The 15,678-nt window shown below is 50.4% G+C and overlaps 3 protein-coding genes across 4 annotated transcripts in view; 1 reads left to right on the top strand and 2 right to left on the bottom strand.

Annotated features, from left to right (window-relative positions):
* The first annotated feature begins 69 nt into the window (after positions 1-69).
* Positions 70-6,408, top strand: atxn7l3a (ataxin 7 like 3a). 2 transcript variants are annotated; one of them, XM_079747138.1, is made up of 13 exons: positions 70-191; positions 637-735; positions 844-976; positions 1,291-1,462; positions 1,743-1,840; positions 1,949-1,971; positions 2,099-2,144; positions 2,517-2,554; positions 2,646-2,714; positions 2,847-2,890; positions 3,367-3,438; positions 4,037-4,164; positions 4,504-6,408. In XM_079747138.1, the coding sequence occupies exons 2-13, from the start codon at positions 685-687 to the stop codon at positions 4,809-4,811; spliced, it is 1,182 nt and encodes a 393-aa protein (XP_079603264.1). In that variant the 5' UTR covers positions 70-191; positions 637-684; the 3' UTR covers positions 4,812-6,408. The 2 variants fall into 2 exon arrangements, with proteins under 2 accessions (XP_079603264.1, XP_079603265.1); XM_079747139.1 differs by having other exon boundaries at positions 107-191; positions 641-735.
* Positions 6,409-6,510: 102 nt separating this feature from the next.
* On the bottom strand, positions 6,511-9,318 carry tmub2 (transmembrane and ubiquitin-like domain containing 2). The gene is made up of 3 exons (XM_079745613.1): positions 9,222-9,318; positions 8,035-8,686; positions 6,511-7,695 (listed from the first exon to the last, which is right to left on the bottom strand). The coding sequence occupies exons 2-3, from the start codon at positions 8,664-8,666 to the stop codon at positions 7,290-7,292; spliced, it is 1,038 nt and encodes a 345-aa protein (XP_079601739.1). The 5' UTR covers positions 8,667-8,686; positions 9,222-9,318; the 3' UTR covers positions 6,511-7,289.
* A 420-nt stretch (positions 9,319-9,738) lies between these two features.
* asb16 (ankyrin repeat and SOCS box containing 16) overlaps positions 9,739-15,678 on the bottom strand; it is an 11,425-nt gene continuing 5,485 nt past the window's right edge. Inside the window, exons 4-7 of the mRNA XM_079745981.1 lie at positions 12,814-13,222; positions 10,899-10,982; positions 10,544-10,654; positions 9,739-10,107 (exon numbers count right to left, since the gene is read on the bottom strand). Of these exons, the coding sequence (XP_079602107.1) occupies positions 9,922-10,107; positions 10,544-10,654; positions 10,899-10,982; positions 12,814-13,222 (790 nt within the window). The 3' untranslated portion in view covers positions 9,739-9,921. The remainder of the gene's footprint in view (positions 10,108-10,543; positions 10,655-10,898; positions 10,983-12,813; positions 13,223-15,678) is intronic.

Genomic DNA, 15,678 nt, shown 5'->3' with positions numbered 1-15,678 from the left:
AACCCTTGCTGCGCGTGCTGCACCTAGGGTTGCCAGATTGGTTAGGAAATCTTGCACAATCTGGCAACACTGAGGTACTACAGCGACGAATATCCACAGGAAAGTACTACGATGTACACGGCAGGCCCCGATACAGTAATGCTCGGGTCTAGTAATGCATACTGAGCGTGTGGAAACCTTCTCTGACCGAGGTACGTTCACAACGCAGGAGGAAGCTAAGTGGTTATTTTCTAAAAAAAAACAGGAAATGTCACAACATTGTGCGGCTCGGTCAAGGCAACATGACGATGGCGGAGCGCTACGTTGAATCAAGGTGTCCACACACATTTGTATCTCTGTCAGCCCATCACTGACACTACTTCAGAGGCCCTCACGGATCACGCGCTGCTCCTAAAGTATCCTGGACACGTATTTATTTATGTTTCAGATGAAAATGCATTAATTGGGAATTTGTGATTATTAATTTGGGTTGGCCAGTGCATTATTCACCCCCTGAACGATATCGATGCATGCACGCCAAACATTCCTGTTTAATGAAGACATTCCTACTGAAGAGAAAGTGTAACTTAATGAGAATGAAAAGGTGCCATGTTTGGAGTCATGTCTGATTATTGTTTCGTTTTGTATTATCCAAAGTTAGACGGCCCTTCATGATTTGCTGATCAACCATTACCATTTTGCCAAATGAAAATGGAGGAGAAATCCCTGTCAGGCCTGAACGACACCAAGCTAGAGGTAAGCAAGCACACATTGAAGTAATATTCTTACTATATATTTAACTCCTGTAACTGTTGAGTCTTTCGGACGGCTTATATGTGGTGCAAATGTCTCTGAATATCCCAGGCCTTAGTGGATGAAATCTACTGTGACCTGGTGGAAGACGCGTGTTTAGGCCTGTCCTTTGAAGTCCACCGTGCTGTCAAACAGGGGCACTTCTTCCTGGACGACACGGACCAAGAGAGCATGAAGGAATTCGGTGGGTATCAGAGCTTCTTCTTCTTTGTTTCTCACTTCCTCCAAGCCCCTGAAGTGATGCCCATGTAGCGGTGTGTAATGAGCTTTTTTCTTCTCGCAACGTAAGAAGAAATATACGCCCACTCGACTGTAGAAGTCTTTTCCTGTGGTTGAGTGGGCTGCTTACACTACAGGAAAGAGGACGCGAGTTCGAGTCCCGTTGGGGGCCAAACTCGGGAGAAAGGAAGCAACACATTACTTTGCCAGGATCTGTGTGAGCCAGCCGGTCACTGTCTGTTACACAGATGCATGTTTCCCTCTCATCTGTTCTCTTAGAAATCGTGGACCAGCCGGGGGTGGACGTATTCGGTCAGGTGTACAACCAGTGGAAGAACAAGGAGTGTGAGTGTCCCAACTGCAAGCGGTGCATCGCCGCCTCTCGCTTCGCGCCTCACCTGGAGAAGTGCCTGGGAATGGGCCGGAACAGCAGCCGTATCGCCAACCGCAGGTCAGCCCTTCCATCAGGACTTCGGATTAGAGATGTTCCGATACCATATTTTCATTCCCGATGCCGATTCCTGACTTTGAGTATCGTCCGATACCAAGTATACATCGATACAGCATCTAGCATTGTAACCACTAACAGCACTTGTTCTTATTGAAGGGTTCTCTAACGATGACAGCAATGTTCAGTGACAACGATGACAGAATGTAGAACTCCTAAAATACTATTTGTTATGAGATAGAGAGAGAAATTAACATTTAGTCTCTACCCTTAAAAACTAAAGGCTAGCGAACAACAACAACTTGAACAAGTCAGAGAGCGATCAGGAAGACAACGATGACCTGAATGACAACGATTGGTCATACGGGGCGGAGAAAAAAGGTGAACAACCTTTTGATTTTTAACCTCATGAGGGTCTTCGGTGCAAATTTTGGTTTAGTTAGAAAGATAAACCCCATTTCAAATGAACCAAACTCTTTGTCTCTCCAGCTAAGAAGAGAAAAGGCGAAAAGGTATATATTGGTTACATATTGGTTTGTAAGAAAGTTGATAAGAACTGAATCCAATCTGTTTTAACTAGAACTAAAGAGAAATAAGGATAAAAGTTTAAACCTTATCTCTTTGTCATGTTTCATGCAGCTTCAGAATTCCCCAAGAAGATCCAAATCGGTCAAACACAAAAATGGTGAGTTTTACTGAGATGATGGTACAACCTTCACAAGGAAGGTAAAAAAAGATAATATACAAGACACACACTTTCAAGGCTGGTTTGATTTTGTTTTTGGACATACCAAATGAAACCACACATATTTCTCCCCCTACTTAAAAGCATTCCCTTTTCTTGTGAACCACAACGGTGTTCATCGTGTACTTTCGATTTCCAAAAACACACCGGGAGGTCAAACCCTTGTTATTCACCTGTCTTAGTTAATGTAGAAGTCCGTTGTTCACCTTTTATAACAACAGCTTCCATCACTTTCACCTATTAAAAATGTACTATATTTTATTGATGGTTCTGCTGTACGGTTCCACTCATTCTGCCTATTTGATGCTGTAGGTGAGCTCAGTGGCAGTACCAATGCAGAGCCCTACAAGGTAAGTTAACTCCACTCTGCCTTTGCCTGTCAAGTAAAACCGTCTGATCACTCTGTGTTGACGTTCTCCCTCCTTCCACCTCTTCCTGCAGTACAGCTACAGTGTGGGTATTAACTACGAAACACTGGGTCCCCAGGAACTGCGCTCTCTGTTGACAACGGTAAGACTTAGTTGAGTTGAATCTACCTCGACTGGCCTCAAAGTGGTACCTTTAAGGTTAATAATAGCTTTCAAGCTTTCCGCAAAGCTTTGTATTCTTGTTTCGACTCAATGTGGCCTTCTCTCTCTACAGCAATGCGGGGTGATTTCCGAGCACACCAAAAAGATGTGCACCAGGTAATGTAGCAGGGATGTCTCTGGGACAGCAGGAAAACATTTTTTTGGTCAGCAAACCTTGAGGCAAGGCCCTCTTGTGTCAAAGAGTAGTCGGTCACGGAAGAGAAAAGTCTGCCCACATTTTGCTTTTGAATACAATGAAGCTTCTTCCATGTCTTGCATCATTGTGTGTTGAACTATGCGCCCGACCTCTGCGAAACCAATCCGCGAGAAGCCTTATATTTGTTTAGTATTTATTACATTTAGTATATTGGCACTACACCGTTCCACCCCCCCCCCCCCCCCCCCCCCCCCCAAACGTTGTATGACGGCAATGTTGTTCTGGCTCTCCATGCCAAGAACTATGGAACCATGTCCCCCTTGTCAGACATGTCACAGGGCCCAGCAGGTCTCTGTCGGTGCTCCTCCCAGCTCCTCTGTGGACGGCGGCCATGTTGTTTGGTTGGTGTGGTCATGTGATCCCTGTGTGCCCCCAGGTCCCAGCGGTGTCCCCAGCACACGGACCAGCAGAGGAGGACAGTCCGGGTGTTCCTCTTGGGGCCCTCGGGGTGAGTCAGGGTGTTCCTCTTGGGGCCCCGGGGTGAGTCAGGGTGTTCCTCTTGGGGCCCCGGGGTGAGGCAGGGTGGTTCTCTTGGGGCCCTCGGGGTGAGTCAGGGTGTTCCTCTTGGGGCCCTGGGGTGAGTCAGGGTGTTCCTCTTGGGGCCCCGGGGTGAGGCAGGGTGTTCCTCTTGGGGCCCCGGGGTGAGGCAGGGTGGTCCTCTTGGGGCCCTCGGGGTGAGTCAGGGTGGTCGTCTTGGGGCCCTCGGGGTGAGTCAGGGTGGTCCTCTTGGGGCCCTCAGGGTGGTCCTCTTGGGGCCCTCAGGGTGGTCCTCTTGGGGCCCTCAGGGTGATTCAGGGTGTTCCTCTTGGGGCCCTCAGAGGGAGTCGGGGTGCTCCTCTTGGGGCCCCTGGTTGGTTGGCATAGTGAGGTTCTCAGTGTTTCTGCAGGCAGTGCTGTTGTTGCTACACTACAATTTAGTTTCATTGCCCTTTTTCAAATACTTTGACTGTTTTTGAATACTGTGGTTACTTTGTGATAAAAAACAGTGGATCCCGGGCTTCGCATCGGTCCGCCTGATCGGTGGGTTGGTTTCTTCTGGTTGCCAGGTTACCGTCACTGGCCAGCGTGGATGCGGTTGCCGGGGGTAACGGCTACGACGTGGCGGGCGGCCAGGCCCTGATGAGTCGCCTGCAGTGGGATGACTCGTCGGAGAACTCAGTTTCGTCCAACTCAAGTACGGAACGTCGTGAAACAGTCGCTTCAGGAACATACACCAATCATCCCTTCACGGGACCAGTGGTTTATTCTGCTCATGCAACCGTTACCAACACTGCTTAGATATTGGTTCCGTTCATCTAGTTAGATATTATTCCTTTTAACGACATAATCTGCGGACATAAAAATGTGATGTTTCTGTGGCGCTTTTGTCAAGGCCGATCTGGCCGATGGTGGTAATTGACCGTTATTAATTTTGGATTTTTAGCAACGGTTGCAACGGTTCACGGTTCCCTCTGACTCCACCACCGTGAGGTTGACTCTGTTGTCTGTGACTGGTTTTGTCTGTGGCCCCCAGGCGGCCCCAACCCGACAGACCCCAGGAGGCCCAAGAAGAAGCGTCCGTCCTCCACGGCCTACGGCGGCGGCGGCGGCGGCGGCGGCGGCGGCGGCGGCGGCGGCGGCGGCATGGGGGACACGGCGGCCCAGCGGGGAGGCGGCGGCGGCGGCGGCGGCGGTCCGACCGGCGCTGGTGGTAGCGGCAGCGCTAGCAGCAGCAGCGCCAGCAGCACCTCTCAGGGTAACCTCGGCTTCTCCAACAAAAGCAAGAGGCCGAAGCAGCTGCCGACGGGCTCCATGGCATCCCTCTACGACGAGTTCAACTAGACTCTGGGTCCCCGGCGGCTCGTTCCCCGGCCCTCTCCTCGTAACAAACGGGAACATGGAGGGAACGGCCGCTCTAAAATATGTAGACCTTTTTCAACTCAAAAATAACAAGGACTCTAGAGGTGAAAGCGTGGTGCCCTTACAATAGAGAAGCCCCTTGTGTTCATCGTTGTGCGCATTTCTTATTTTATTTTATTTTTGTATTGTTTTTTACTACAGCAATTCGACCCTTCATAATGGAGAAGTAAACAGTGGCTGGGGGGGGTAATTTGAATGATATCATGTGTTGCACTGCTTGTGTGTTTTTGTAGGTGTTTGTCCTTGGATAGGTCCTGCTGGTGTGCAATGTAGGTTGAGGACTGGTTCTCAGTGTGGAACGGATTTATAGCATTGGCATTGGCATTTTGAAAGCTTTGAAATTTAGCTTGAATGGACTAACATGTTTTACTCGCCCCACAGTGTAACGGGACGTGTGCATTGTGCATCTATAACTGCATGGGGGAAAACTTAGATTTTGCTTTACTGTTATTGAGGCTTTCTCTTTGCTTTGGTGCGACGTTAAATTAAGTGCGTGTGTTGTGTAGATATCACAGGTGTTCAGGGATTGGTGAAACGTGTGAACACTTAGAAATATCAAGATGATGATCTGGATCTTGATAACGTTTGAGGAAAACGTATGTGTTCAATCTGATGGCGAAACATGTGAACTTCCACCCAGGAAAGGATTGTTGCATCAGACCAGGTTTGTGCTCATCTCTGTACGAGGAAGGCTGTCATATTTAAAAGCTTGATCTCTCTCATATGTATATTTATTGGTATGGTGGCGATCTCCTTTCTACGGAAGAGGATTAGGGCCACATTTGATTATTTTTCGAGTTCTGAATTTAATCTCAAAATTCCATTTTTTTTTTTTCCAATTTCAGAATTCTGAGTCAGATTCTGCCCTAATGCTCTCCCATACCCTTCAATCAGAGCTTTTGTATCATACTTAACCTCCACCACCGCTGATTTGTCCTGCGTCAGAGCAAGACATTCACGTTGCGACCACATAGTAATTTGTATACAGCATCAGGACACTTTCATTTCCTTTCGGCAGATTGTTTGATGGGATGGTTAAAATGTCTTGTTAAAATTATGCAATGTGATTTAACTTCCCTGTGGTCGGCCACAAGGATAACCCAGTTTGCAGCAGACCTTCTGTCCAGGAGATGTCAACAAAATGTCATCAGTGGCAAAAGTGAAACTTTCAAAACCTGCGTCCGTAGGAGTAGGTAGAACAAGTTATTCTGTCTCCGAAACATACGTTACACTCAATAGAGCAGGGTTTTTAGCCTGTATGAAACTACCATCCTGGGAGAGTGGTTTTCAGCTTCAAGTAGCAGACTCATCTTGTACAATTTCTCCTGTTTTATAATTTATGTTTAGCCAAAACTGAACAAATGTTCACTAACGCTTTTGGATATCCCAACAGAATGTTTAACTGAAAAAACTGACTTTGGGCTTTACCTACAATGTACAATTTTCTCATTTGTGATGATCAGTTATGTTAGCTTTGTCTTGTTTGTACCTGACAATTATTCCAATGCTCTATAATATACGGAGGGCTTGATTCAAGAGTTTAAGGTTTGATGTTTGATCAGTACACCAACACAAATCATACAACACAATGAACCCGCCAGTGACCAAGCTAGTTCAAAATGATTTATTCTGAATCGTCATGTCACAACAGACCAACTGAGGACACAAGAGACAACCTCTGGTGTATTGCTAAAGCCCTAAATATTCAAGTTCAGGATGCAAAGTCACCTAAATCTTTTATTTACAGTATTTACACAACATTTTTGATATTGTCTATTTTGGTGTTAATATTCTAAATTCATAAGTACTCGTGTAGAGTGATTCAAGCAAAACAAACACGATAAGAAAACCAAAGCCTTGCACAAAATAAGTCATTACTGCCAAATGATTGGTGTTTCAGAAAATAAACAAGAAAACTTAAATCCAACACAGCTCAAAAATATCCAGCCCAAGTCAAACATTGGTCAATTATCAAGTTTAGCATAATCATGTTCAACAAAAAATAGAAAAAGTGAAGTTCACGTGATGAGATTAAAATATGAGAAACATGGAGCGACCCGAACCTCTGACCTAATGGTGAATGAGTATTGAAACTAACTCCAACTAACCAGACACTAAAACAAGCAGGACATGTAACTCCATAACATTACGTTGAAAAACCCAGGTCCGTTCAATCTGAACATCGTAGACGCACACACTGCATATGACGATGATCTTGAACTGTACATTTTCCCCGACGTATGAATGCACGCACACACACTTCCAGTCTTCTAGGTAGCATCTACACAGACGCCCTGATTGGTCCGTGTCCCGCATACGTCTACGCCCATGCCGACAGTGAACGGACCAATCAGGGCTCTCCCTCCATAGTTAACGACGGGCCCCGAGGCCCCGCCCCCTTCAGCGGCCGTGCATGCCGAAGACGAGGAAGGTGAAGAACACCGTCACCCCCACCAGGGAGATGGTGGCGGGCGCCGTGAAGAACTGCCGGTAGTTGATGCGGAAGTACCACACCACGGCCAGCACCACCACAAACACCGGCACCACCAGGCTGCTGGTGCTGAGGGCCACGCCCGCCGCCCGGACCCCCCCGGACACCCCCCACTGGACCCCCTCCCCCCCGGGGGGCGGCACACCGCCCTCCTCCTCCTCCGGCTCCGCCGCCGCCGCCGGCGGCTGGCAGATGTGGCAGTGGATGACGCTGTTGTGCGTGATGTTGAGCGAGGACAGCGTGCGTTTGGGGTCCTGCAGCAGCTGGCCCTGGTAGATGAGCTTCACCTGCTGCTCGCGGCCCCAGAAGAGTTTGCTGTCGGGGGAGGGAGAAAGGGATTGTGGGTAAAATGGCGAGAAGGGCGTTACGCTACACATGATGGATTGTTTTTTTTTAGTTGTTCCGATACCGATACCAGTATCGTACATTCCTCTGATACGGCCTGAAGTGCAGTTAGTATCTGCCAACTATATTTTGTCGACAGTGCGTGAACCAACTGTACATTGCTGTTATCCTAAGAGAACCCTTCAATAAGAACAAATGCTATTACTAGTTCCAATGCTAGATGCTGTATCGGTAGATACTCCCAAGATCAGGAATCAGAATCGGTAAGGAAAAAAATGGAATGGGAACATCGCTGATCGTTTTGTTTACCTTTTCAGCAGACCCACAGTCTCCTGCGGTGCCACAACCGCCACCTCCTCTGTGTCGTTCAGGAACTTCAAACGGACGGAGATGGTGGTGGTGGTGGTGCTGTCGGGGAACACGGAGACCAGCTTGGCCGCCGTTTTCTCCTCCTCTTCCTCGCCCACCTCCTCCTCCTCTTCGTCCTCCTCCACGTCATCGTCCTCCTCAACCACCTCTTCGTCATCCTCCTCCTCCTCGTCATGAGAGTGCTGAGCGCAGGTGTGCTGCTGTTTGCTCTGTATGTCCATCCGTCTGTCCGCTCCGACGTCCGCCCCGCCCTCCCCCGTCCCCTCGCCCACGCCCTCCCCCGCCTCCGACCCCCCCTCCTCCGGCTTGTTCTCCTGGGACGCCGGGGGGCTCTGCTGCTCCGGCGCGTCCGAGCTGGCGGGGCCGCTGCTGTAGCCGTCGTGGCCCCCCAGCCCGATGAGGGAGGCGTGGGCCCCCACGGTCAGGATGGTGCCCAGGATGTGGTCCCCCCGGTCGGCCACGTGCGTGGACAGCCAGGCCAGGACCATCGCCAGCAGCAGGATCAGGGCGCCGCCCGCCGCCGTCATCTCGTCTCCCAGCCCGTTCAACATGGTCAGCGCACACAGTGCCATTCCTGTGCGCAAACTGAAACCTGTTCGTTCGTTGGCGCACGCACACACACACACACACACACACACACACAGGTTAGAACTCCCTTGTTATGCTGTCACTAGTCTCACCGTGCCGTTCGACCCCTCCCTAGAGGATCTGCTGCCGCACAGTACGACTGCTTGATCCAAGATCCTGCTGTGGTAGAACTAAACTAGTAAAATGCATGCACACACACACATGAATAACAGCCAGAGCTGCCCTATTCAGAGACAAGAGCTGCAGTGTGTGACATGAGTGCAGATGAGATAGGCTTTTATTCTCTCAGTAGGACACGTCTGTGGGTTCATCTGAGACCCGCCGTCGCCCTCCTGGCGTGATACACCGCCTGACACATCTCAACTCTATCCCACAGGGCTCGCTGTGTGGCTAAGGGTTAGCAACCCGGCTAGCCTAGCTACCCCCGTAGCACGACCTTCGGCGGCCTAAACCTTCCCCCGGAGATGTTAACGTCAGACGGGACGACCTGTCTCCCTAGCGTGTGTGCTCTTCGAGTGTGATGTACTGCGGGATCTTACCTGCAGCGGGATCAAATCATGTTTAAAGTCATGCCAGCGGTGTTTTTTTTTTCTGTGTGTGTGTGTGTGTGTGTGCCACAGCCCCGTCCGACCACGGAAACACTGTTGACGAAGCGCCGTGACATCATCGCAGGGGAGACGTCATCATCGGGAGGTGCTCGGGGTCCGGCGTCCGCTGGTCATGAGGAGACCACTCCCGGGTTAAGCTTTTTCAATTGTGAGGAATTGCGTTCAAAACTGCCATGCCATCTGTTTGAACCTGTCAATTCGCAGAGTTCATCGATTCTGTGGTTGTTTTATAAATGCTGCGTGCAGCCATCATATTGTATATTCCCATTTTATCAATTTATTCCTAAAAGCGTGTGACACACACACACACACACACTTGAAATTATGCAATTGTATATAGGCTGCAGTGTATACATATCTATAAATATATAAACATGTATACATTTATAGATAAAAAATATATATACTGTATATATAGGGCCTATATATATATATAGCTTTTCTGATCCCAAGGCAAAGTAACCTGTTTAATACGTCCATCCACCCATACAGCCATCAGAAAACACACAAAACATGGACATAAGAAGAATAATATACATTGTTACACAATGAGTTTTTTAATTTTTACACCACCAGCTACACTCCTCAATGTCCATTCCCGCCTCCGTGACCTCCGACCTCCAGGCGGCCGTCACCGGAGCGTGCCGTCGTTACACAGCAGGAGGTAGTCCTTGAGGGGGCCAGGGACGGGCAGCCTGCCGACGGCCGCGTGACAGGCGGCGCCCAGGCAGCGCCGCACCACGCCGCGGCACAGGTGCTGAAGGGACCGCGGCTGGCCGCTCAGCCGACGCACCCGGTCGAAGAAGGCCTGTCGCTCCTGGACCAGGGGGGGGCGGAGGTAGGGGAGACGGGTGTGGAGAGAGACGGTATCAATTAAATGTATTTCATTCTTATCTTATATTGTGATTTACACTATTTAATATAATGTATTTATTTTAACCTATACTTTCTACTGTGAGTGAGACCCTCATTGCCTGTCTGGGATTAATGTCGTTTTATGAGCACTGAGAACTAGTCCTCATCTTACAGTGAGCGCCAGCCAGAGCTATTTAAGGACACACACCTACAACACACCTCCCCCTCCCCCTCTCCACAGCCACTGTTGAGAAAAAAAGAAATGCACACAACAAGGAACACAACAGGCTTCTCTATTTTAAGGGCACCACACTTTCACCTCTACAGTTCGCCTCTAGAGTTCTTGTTATTTAGGAGGAAGTGGAAGTTCATCTGGGGTGATGGGGGCTGAGGTTTACCTTGTATACGTCACTGGACAGAGCCTCCATCCATTCACAGGGAGGGATGATGGTGTAGGTGTTCAGCAGGACTTCCAACGTGGCGGGGGACAGCAAACAGTGCTTCAGGACCTTTTAACACAGGAGAAATGTTTGTCTCTCTGTGGTGTGTGTAATGGCTTCGTACACAACCCATTGAAAGTCAAAACCTGCTTTGTCGTGAAGAAATTGCTACCTCTAAATATTATGTACAAATATTTTTTGGATTTCTTTTGGTATCATTCTATATGCAGATTCTATACTAGATTCTGAGTCCAGCTAACATGTTATCCTCGTTCATTCATTCATTCGTCCATTCATTCACGCAGGGCCAAACCATGGGTGAAGCGAGCTTGGCTCCGTGGTTGAGGAGAGAGCGAGCGATGACTTCAGGCTGCTGCTCTGGGTAATCCTCCACCACCTGACGGGGGGATGGACAACAGTATGATCCTGTATCGACTTGGACGGGTCGTAATATACACACATGTAAAACTGTCTTTTAATATAGATCGTTTTAAAGTCTAAATGAGTTACGATGAGAAGCTGTGCCCTAAAAATAAACAAAACCAGGTCTGAAACCTTTAAAAAGAAAGGTGAAATAGTTGAAGTCCGGCACCATACTTCATCGTCATACACTTAAATATAATGACCTTCAATTAGACTAGTCTGTTAGAATTTCATTCTGAATCCATAAACAATTCTATATTTTTGACCAATATTATGTACGACAATCGATGATGCCTCTGTGAAAAGGGTCCACTACTAATGAATAATAATTAAGAACAGTTAACAATAACTGCTCCTCAGTACCTAAATAGAGAAACAAAGCTCCTCCCACTTACTCCTCCCTTCCCACAACCAGAAACAAAGCTCCTCCCACTTAGAGAAACAAAGCTCCTCCCACTTACTCCTCCCTTCCCACATCAAAACACAAAGCTCCGCCCACTTAGAGAAACAAAGCTCCTCCCACTTACTCCTCCCTTCCAACATCGAAACACAAAGCTCCGCCCACTTAGAGAAACAAAGCTCCTCCCACTTACTCCTCCCTTCCCACGTTGAGAAACAAAGCTCCTCCCACTTCGAGAAACAAAGCTCCTCCCACTTACTCCTCCCTTCCCACGTCGAGAAACAAAGCTCCTCCCACTTACTCCTCCCTTCCCACGTCGAGAAACAAAGCTCCTCCCACTTAGACAAACAAAGCTCCTCCCACTTACTCCTCCCTTCCCACGTCGAGAAACAAAGCTCCTCCCACTTACTCCTCCCTTCCCACGTCGAGAAACAAAGCTCCTCCCACATCGAGAAACAAAGCTCCTCCCACTTAGAGAAACAAAGCTCCTCCCACTTACTCCTCCCTTCCCACTTCGAGAAACAAAGCTCCTCCCACTTACTCCTCCCTTCCCACATCGAAACACAAAGCTCCTCCCACATCGAGAAACAAAGCTCCTCCCACATCGAGAAACAAAGCTCCTCCCACATCGAGAAACAAAGCTCCTCCCACTTAGAGAAACATAGCTCCTCCCACCTACTCCTCCCTTCCCACATCGAAACGCAATGCTCCGCCCACTTAGAGAAACAAAGCTCCTCCCACTTACTCCTCCCTTCCCAAAACCAGAAACAAAGCTCCTCCCACTTACTCCTCCCTTCCCACAACCAGAAACAAAGCTCCTCCCACTTAGAGAAACAAAGCTCCTCCCACTTACTCCTCCCTTCCCACGTCGAGAAACAAAGCTCCTCCCACTTCGAGAAACAAAGCTCCTCCCACTTACTCCTCCCTTCCCACATCGAAACACAAAGCTCCTCCCACATCGAGAAACAAAGCTCCTCACACATCGAGAAACAAAGCTCCTCCCACCTACTCCTCCCTTCCCACATCGAAACGCAATGCTCCGCCCACTTAGAGAAACAAAGCTCCTCCCACTTACTCCTCCCTTCCCAAAACCAGAAACAAAGCTCCTCCCACTTACTCCTCCCTTCCCACAACCAGAAACAAAGCTCCTCCCACTTAGAGAAACAAAGCTCCTCCCACTTACTCCTCCCTTCCCACGTCGAGAAACAAAGCTCCTCCCACTTAGAGAAACAAAGCTCCTCCCACTTACTCCTCCCTTCCCACGTCGAGAAACAAAGCTCCTCCCACTTAGAGAAACAAAGCTCCTCCCACTTACTCCTCCCTTCCCACAACCAGAAACAAAGCTCCGCCCACTCAAAGAAACAAAGCTCCTCCCACTCTCCACCAACAACCCCACCCCCCCCACCTGCAGCAGGCAGTCCATGGGCGTGTACCCGGCGCAGTTCTCCACGTCGGCGCGGGCGCCGCGCAGCAGGAGGCCCTCCGCGATGCGCGCGCTGCAGTTGCCGCAGGCGTTGTGCAGCGGCGTGTGCAGCTTCCTGCCGGCGGTGAAGGGGTCGGCGCCGGCCCCCAGCAGCAGCTGCACCACGCGCAGGTAGCGGCCCGCCTCGGCCGGGCGCTCCGCCCCCGCGCAGGCCGCGTTCAGCGGGGTCTCGCCCTCGCGGTTCTTGGCGCGCACGTCGGCGCCGCGCGACAGGAAGAGCTCCGCCAGCTCCTCCGTGGCCGTCCGCGCCGCCACGTGCAGCGGGGTCAGCCGGGAGTCCCGGGTCGGCAGGTTGACCTCCGCCCCGCCGTCCAGCAGCAACACGCAGCACCTGGGACCACGCCCACCCCCCGGGGGTAAAGGGTGAGGAGGGAGACCGTGCCCGGTGCTCCTCCCACAACCGCCTGGGTTTAAATCGCCCTTTCTGACCTGAGCCTCCTAGCATTCTTCCCCCTCCTCCTCCCTGTCTCCTCCCTACTATCTAACCCTCCTCCTCCCTACTATCTAACCCTCCACCTCCCTACTACCTAACCCTCCTCCTCCCTGTGTCCTCCCTACTACCTAACCCTCCACCTCCCTACTACCTAACCCTCCTCCTCCCTACTATCTAACCCTCCTCCTCCCTACTACCTAACCCTCCACCTCCCTACTACCTAACCTCCTCCTCCCTACTATCTAACCCTCCTCCTCCCTACTATCTAACCCTCCTCCTCCCTGTGTCCTCCCTACTACCTAACCCTCCTCCTCCCTACTATCTAACCTCCTCCTCCCTGTCTCCTCCCTACTATCTAACCCTCCACCTCCCTACTACCTAACCCTCCTCCTCCCTACTATCTAACCCTCCTCCTCCCTACTACCTAACCCTCCACCTCCCTACTACCTAACCTCCTCCTCCCTACTATCTAACCCTCCTCCTCCCTACTATCTAACCCTCCTCCTCCCTACTATCTAACCTCCTCCTCCCTACTACCTAACCCTCCACCTCCCTACTACCTAACCTCCTCCTCCCTACTATCTAACCTCCTCCTCCCTACTACCTAACCCTCCTCCTCCCTGTGTCCTCCCTACTATCTAACCCTCCTCCTCCCTACTATCTAACCCTCCTCCTCCCTACTACCTAACCCTCCTCCTCCCTACTATCTAATCTCCTCCTACCTACTATCTAACCTCCTCCTCCCTACTACCTAACCCTCCTCCTCCCTACTATCTAACCTCCTCCTCCCTACTATCTAACCCTCCTCCTCCCTGTGTCCTCCCTACTATCTAACCCTCCTCCTCCCTGTGTCCTCCCTACTATCTAACCCTCCTCCTCCCTACTATCTAACCCTCCTCCTCCCTACTATCTAACCTCCTCCTCCCTACTACCTAACCTCCTCCTCCCTACTATCTAACCTCCTCCTCCCTACTATCTAACCTCCTCCTCCCTACTACCTAACCTCCTCCTCCCTACTATCTAACCTCCTCCTCCCTACTACCTAACCTCCTCCTCCCTACTATCTAACCTCCTCCTCCCTACTACCTAACCTCCTCCTCCCTACTACCTAACCCTCCTCCTCCCTACTATCTAACCTCCTCCTCCCTACTATCTAACCCTCCTCCTCCCTACTATCTAACCCTCCTCCTCCCTACTACCTAACCCTCCTCCTCCCTACTATCTAACCTCCTCCTACCTACTACCTAACCTCCTCCTCCCTACTATCTAACCTCCTCCTCCCTACTACCTAACCTCCTCCTCCCTACTATCTAACCTCCTCCTCCCTACTACCTAACCTCCTCCTCCCTACTACCTAACCCTCCTCCTCCCTACTATCTAACCCTCCTCCTCCCTACTACCTAACCCTCCACCTCCCTACTATCTAACCTCCTCCTCCCTACTACCTAACCTCCTCCTCCCTACTACCTAACCTCCTCCTCCCTACTACCTAACCCTCCACCTCCTGCTACCTAACCTCCTCCTCCCTACTATCCAACCTCCTCCTCCCTACTATCTAACCTCCTCCTCCCTACTATCTAACCTCCTCCTCCCTACTATCTAACCCTCCTCCTCCCTACTACCTAACCCTCCACCTCCCTACTACCTAACCTCCTCCTCCCTACTATCTAACCCTCCTCCTCCCTACTATCTAACCTCCTCCTCCCTACTACCTAACCCTCTTCCTCCCTACTATCTAACCCTCCTCCTCCCTACTATCTAACCCTCCTCCTCCCTACTATCTAACCTCCTCCTCCCTACTATCTAACCCTCCTCCTCCCTACTATCTAACCCTCCTCCTCCCTACTACCTAACCCTCCTCCTCCCTACTATCTAACCCTCCTCCTCCCTACTATCTAACCTCCTCCTCCCTACTACCTAACCTCCTCCTCCCTACTATCTAACCTCCTCCTCCCTACTACCTAACCTCCTCCTCCCTACTACCTAACCCTCCTCCTCCCTACTATCTAACCTCCTCCTCCCTACTATCTAACCCTCCTCCTCCCTACTATCTAACCCTCCTCCTCCCTACTACCTAACCCTCCTCCTCCCTACTATCTAACCTCCTCCTACCTACTATCTAACCTCCTCCTCCCTACTACCTAACCCTCCTCCTCCCTACTATCTAACCTCCTCCTCCCTACTACCTAACCCTCCTCCTCCCTACTATCTAACCTCCTCCTACCTACTATCTAACCTCCTCCTCCCTACTACCTAACCCTCCTCCTCCCTACTATCTAACCTCCTCCTCCCTACTACCTAACCCTCCTCCTCCCTACTATCTAACCTCCTCCTCCCTACTACCTAACCCTCCT

Source organism: Pollachius pollachius (assembly GCF_949987615.1).
Source record: "Pollachius pollachius genome assembly, chromosome: 11".
NCBI classification, from domain to species: Eukaryota; Metazoa; Chordata; class Actinopteri; order Gadiformes; family Gadidae; genus Pollachius; species Pollachius pollachius.
This window is presented reverse-complemented; position numbering and strand designations above follow the sequence as displayed.

Coding starts and splice junctions, on each gene's coding strand:
- atxn7l3a (XM_079747138.1), top strand. CDS start 685: ATGAAAATGGAGGAGAAATCCCTGTCAGGCCTGAACGACACCAAGCTA. Junction 1,841..1,948: donor ATACGGGGCGGAGAAAAAAG/GTGAACAACCTT, acceptor TTGTCTCTCCAG/CTAAGAAGAGAAAAGGCGAA. Junction 3,439..4,036: donor TTCCTCTTGGGGCCCTCGGG/GTGAGTCAGGGT, acceptor TCTGGTTGCCAG/GTTACCGTCACTGGCCAGCG.
- tmub2 (XM_079745613.1), bottom strand. CDS start 8,666: ATGGCACTGTGTGCGCTGACCATGTTGAACGGGCTGGGAGACGAGATG. Junction 7,696..8,034: donor ACTGTGGGTCTGCTGAAAAG/GTAAACAAAACG, acceptor CTCCCCCGACAG/CAAACTCTTCTGGGGCCGCG.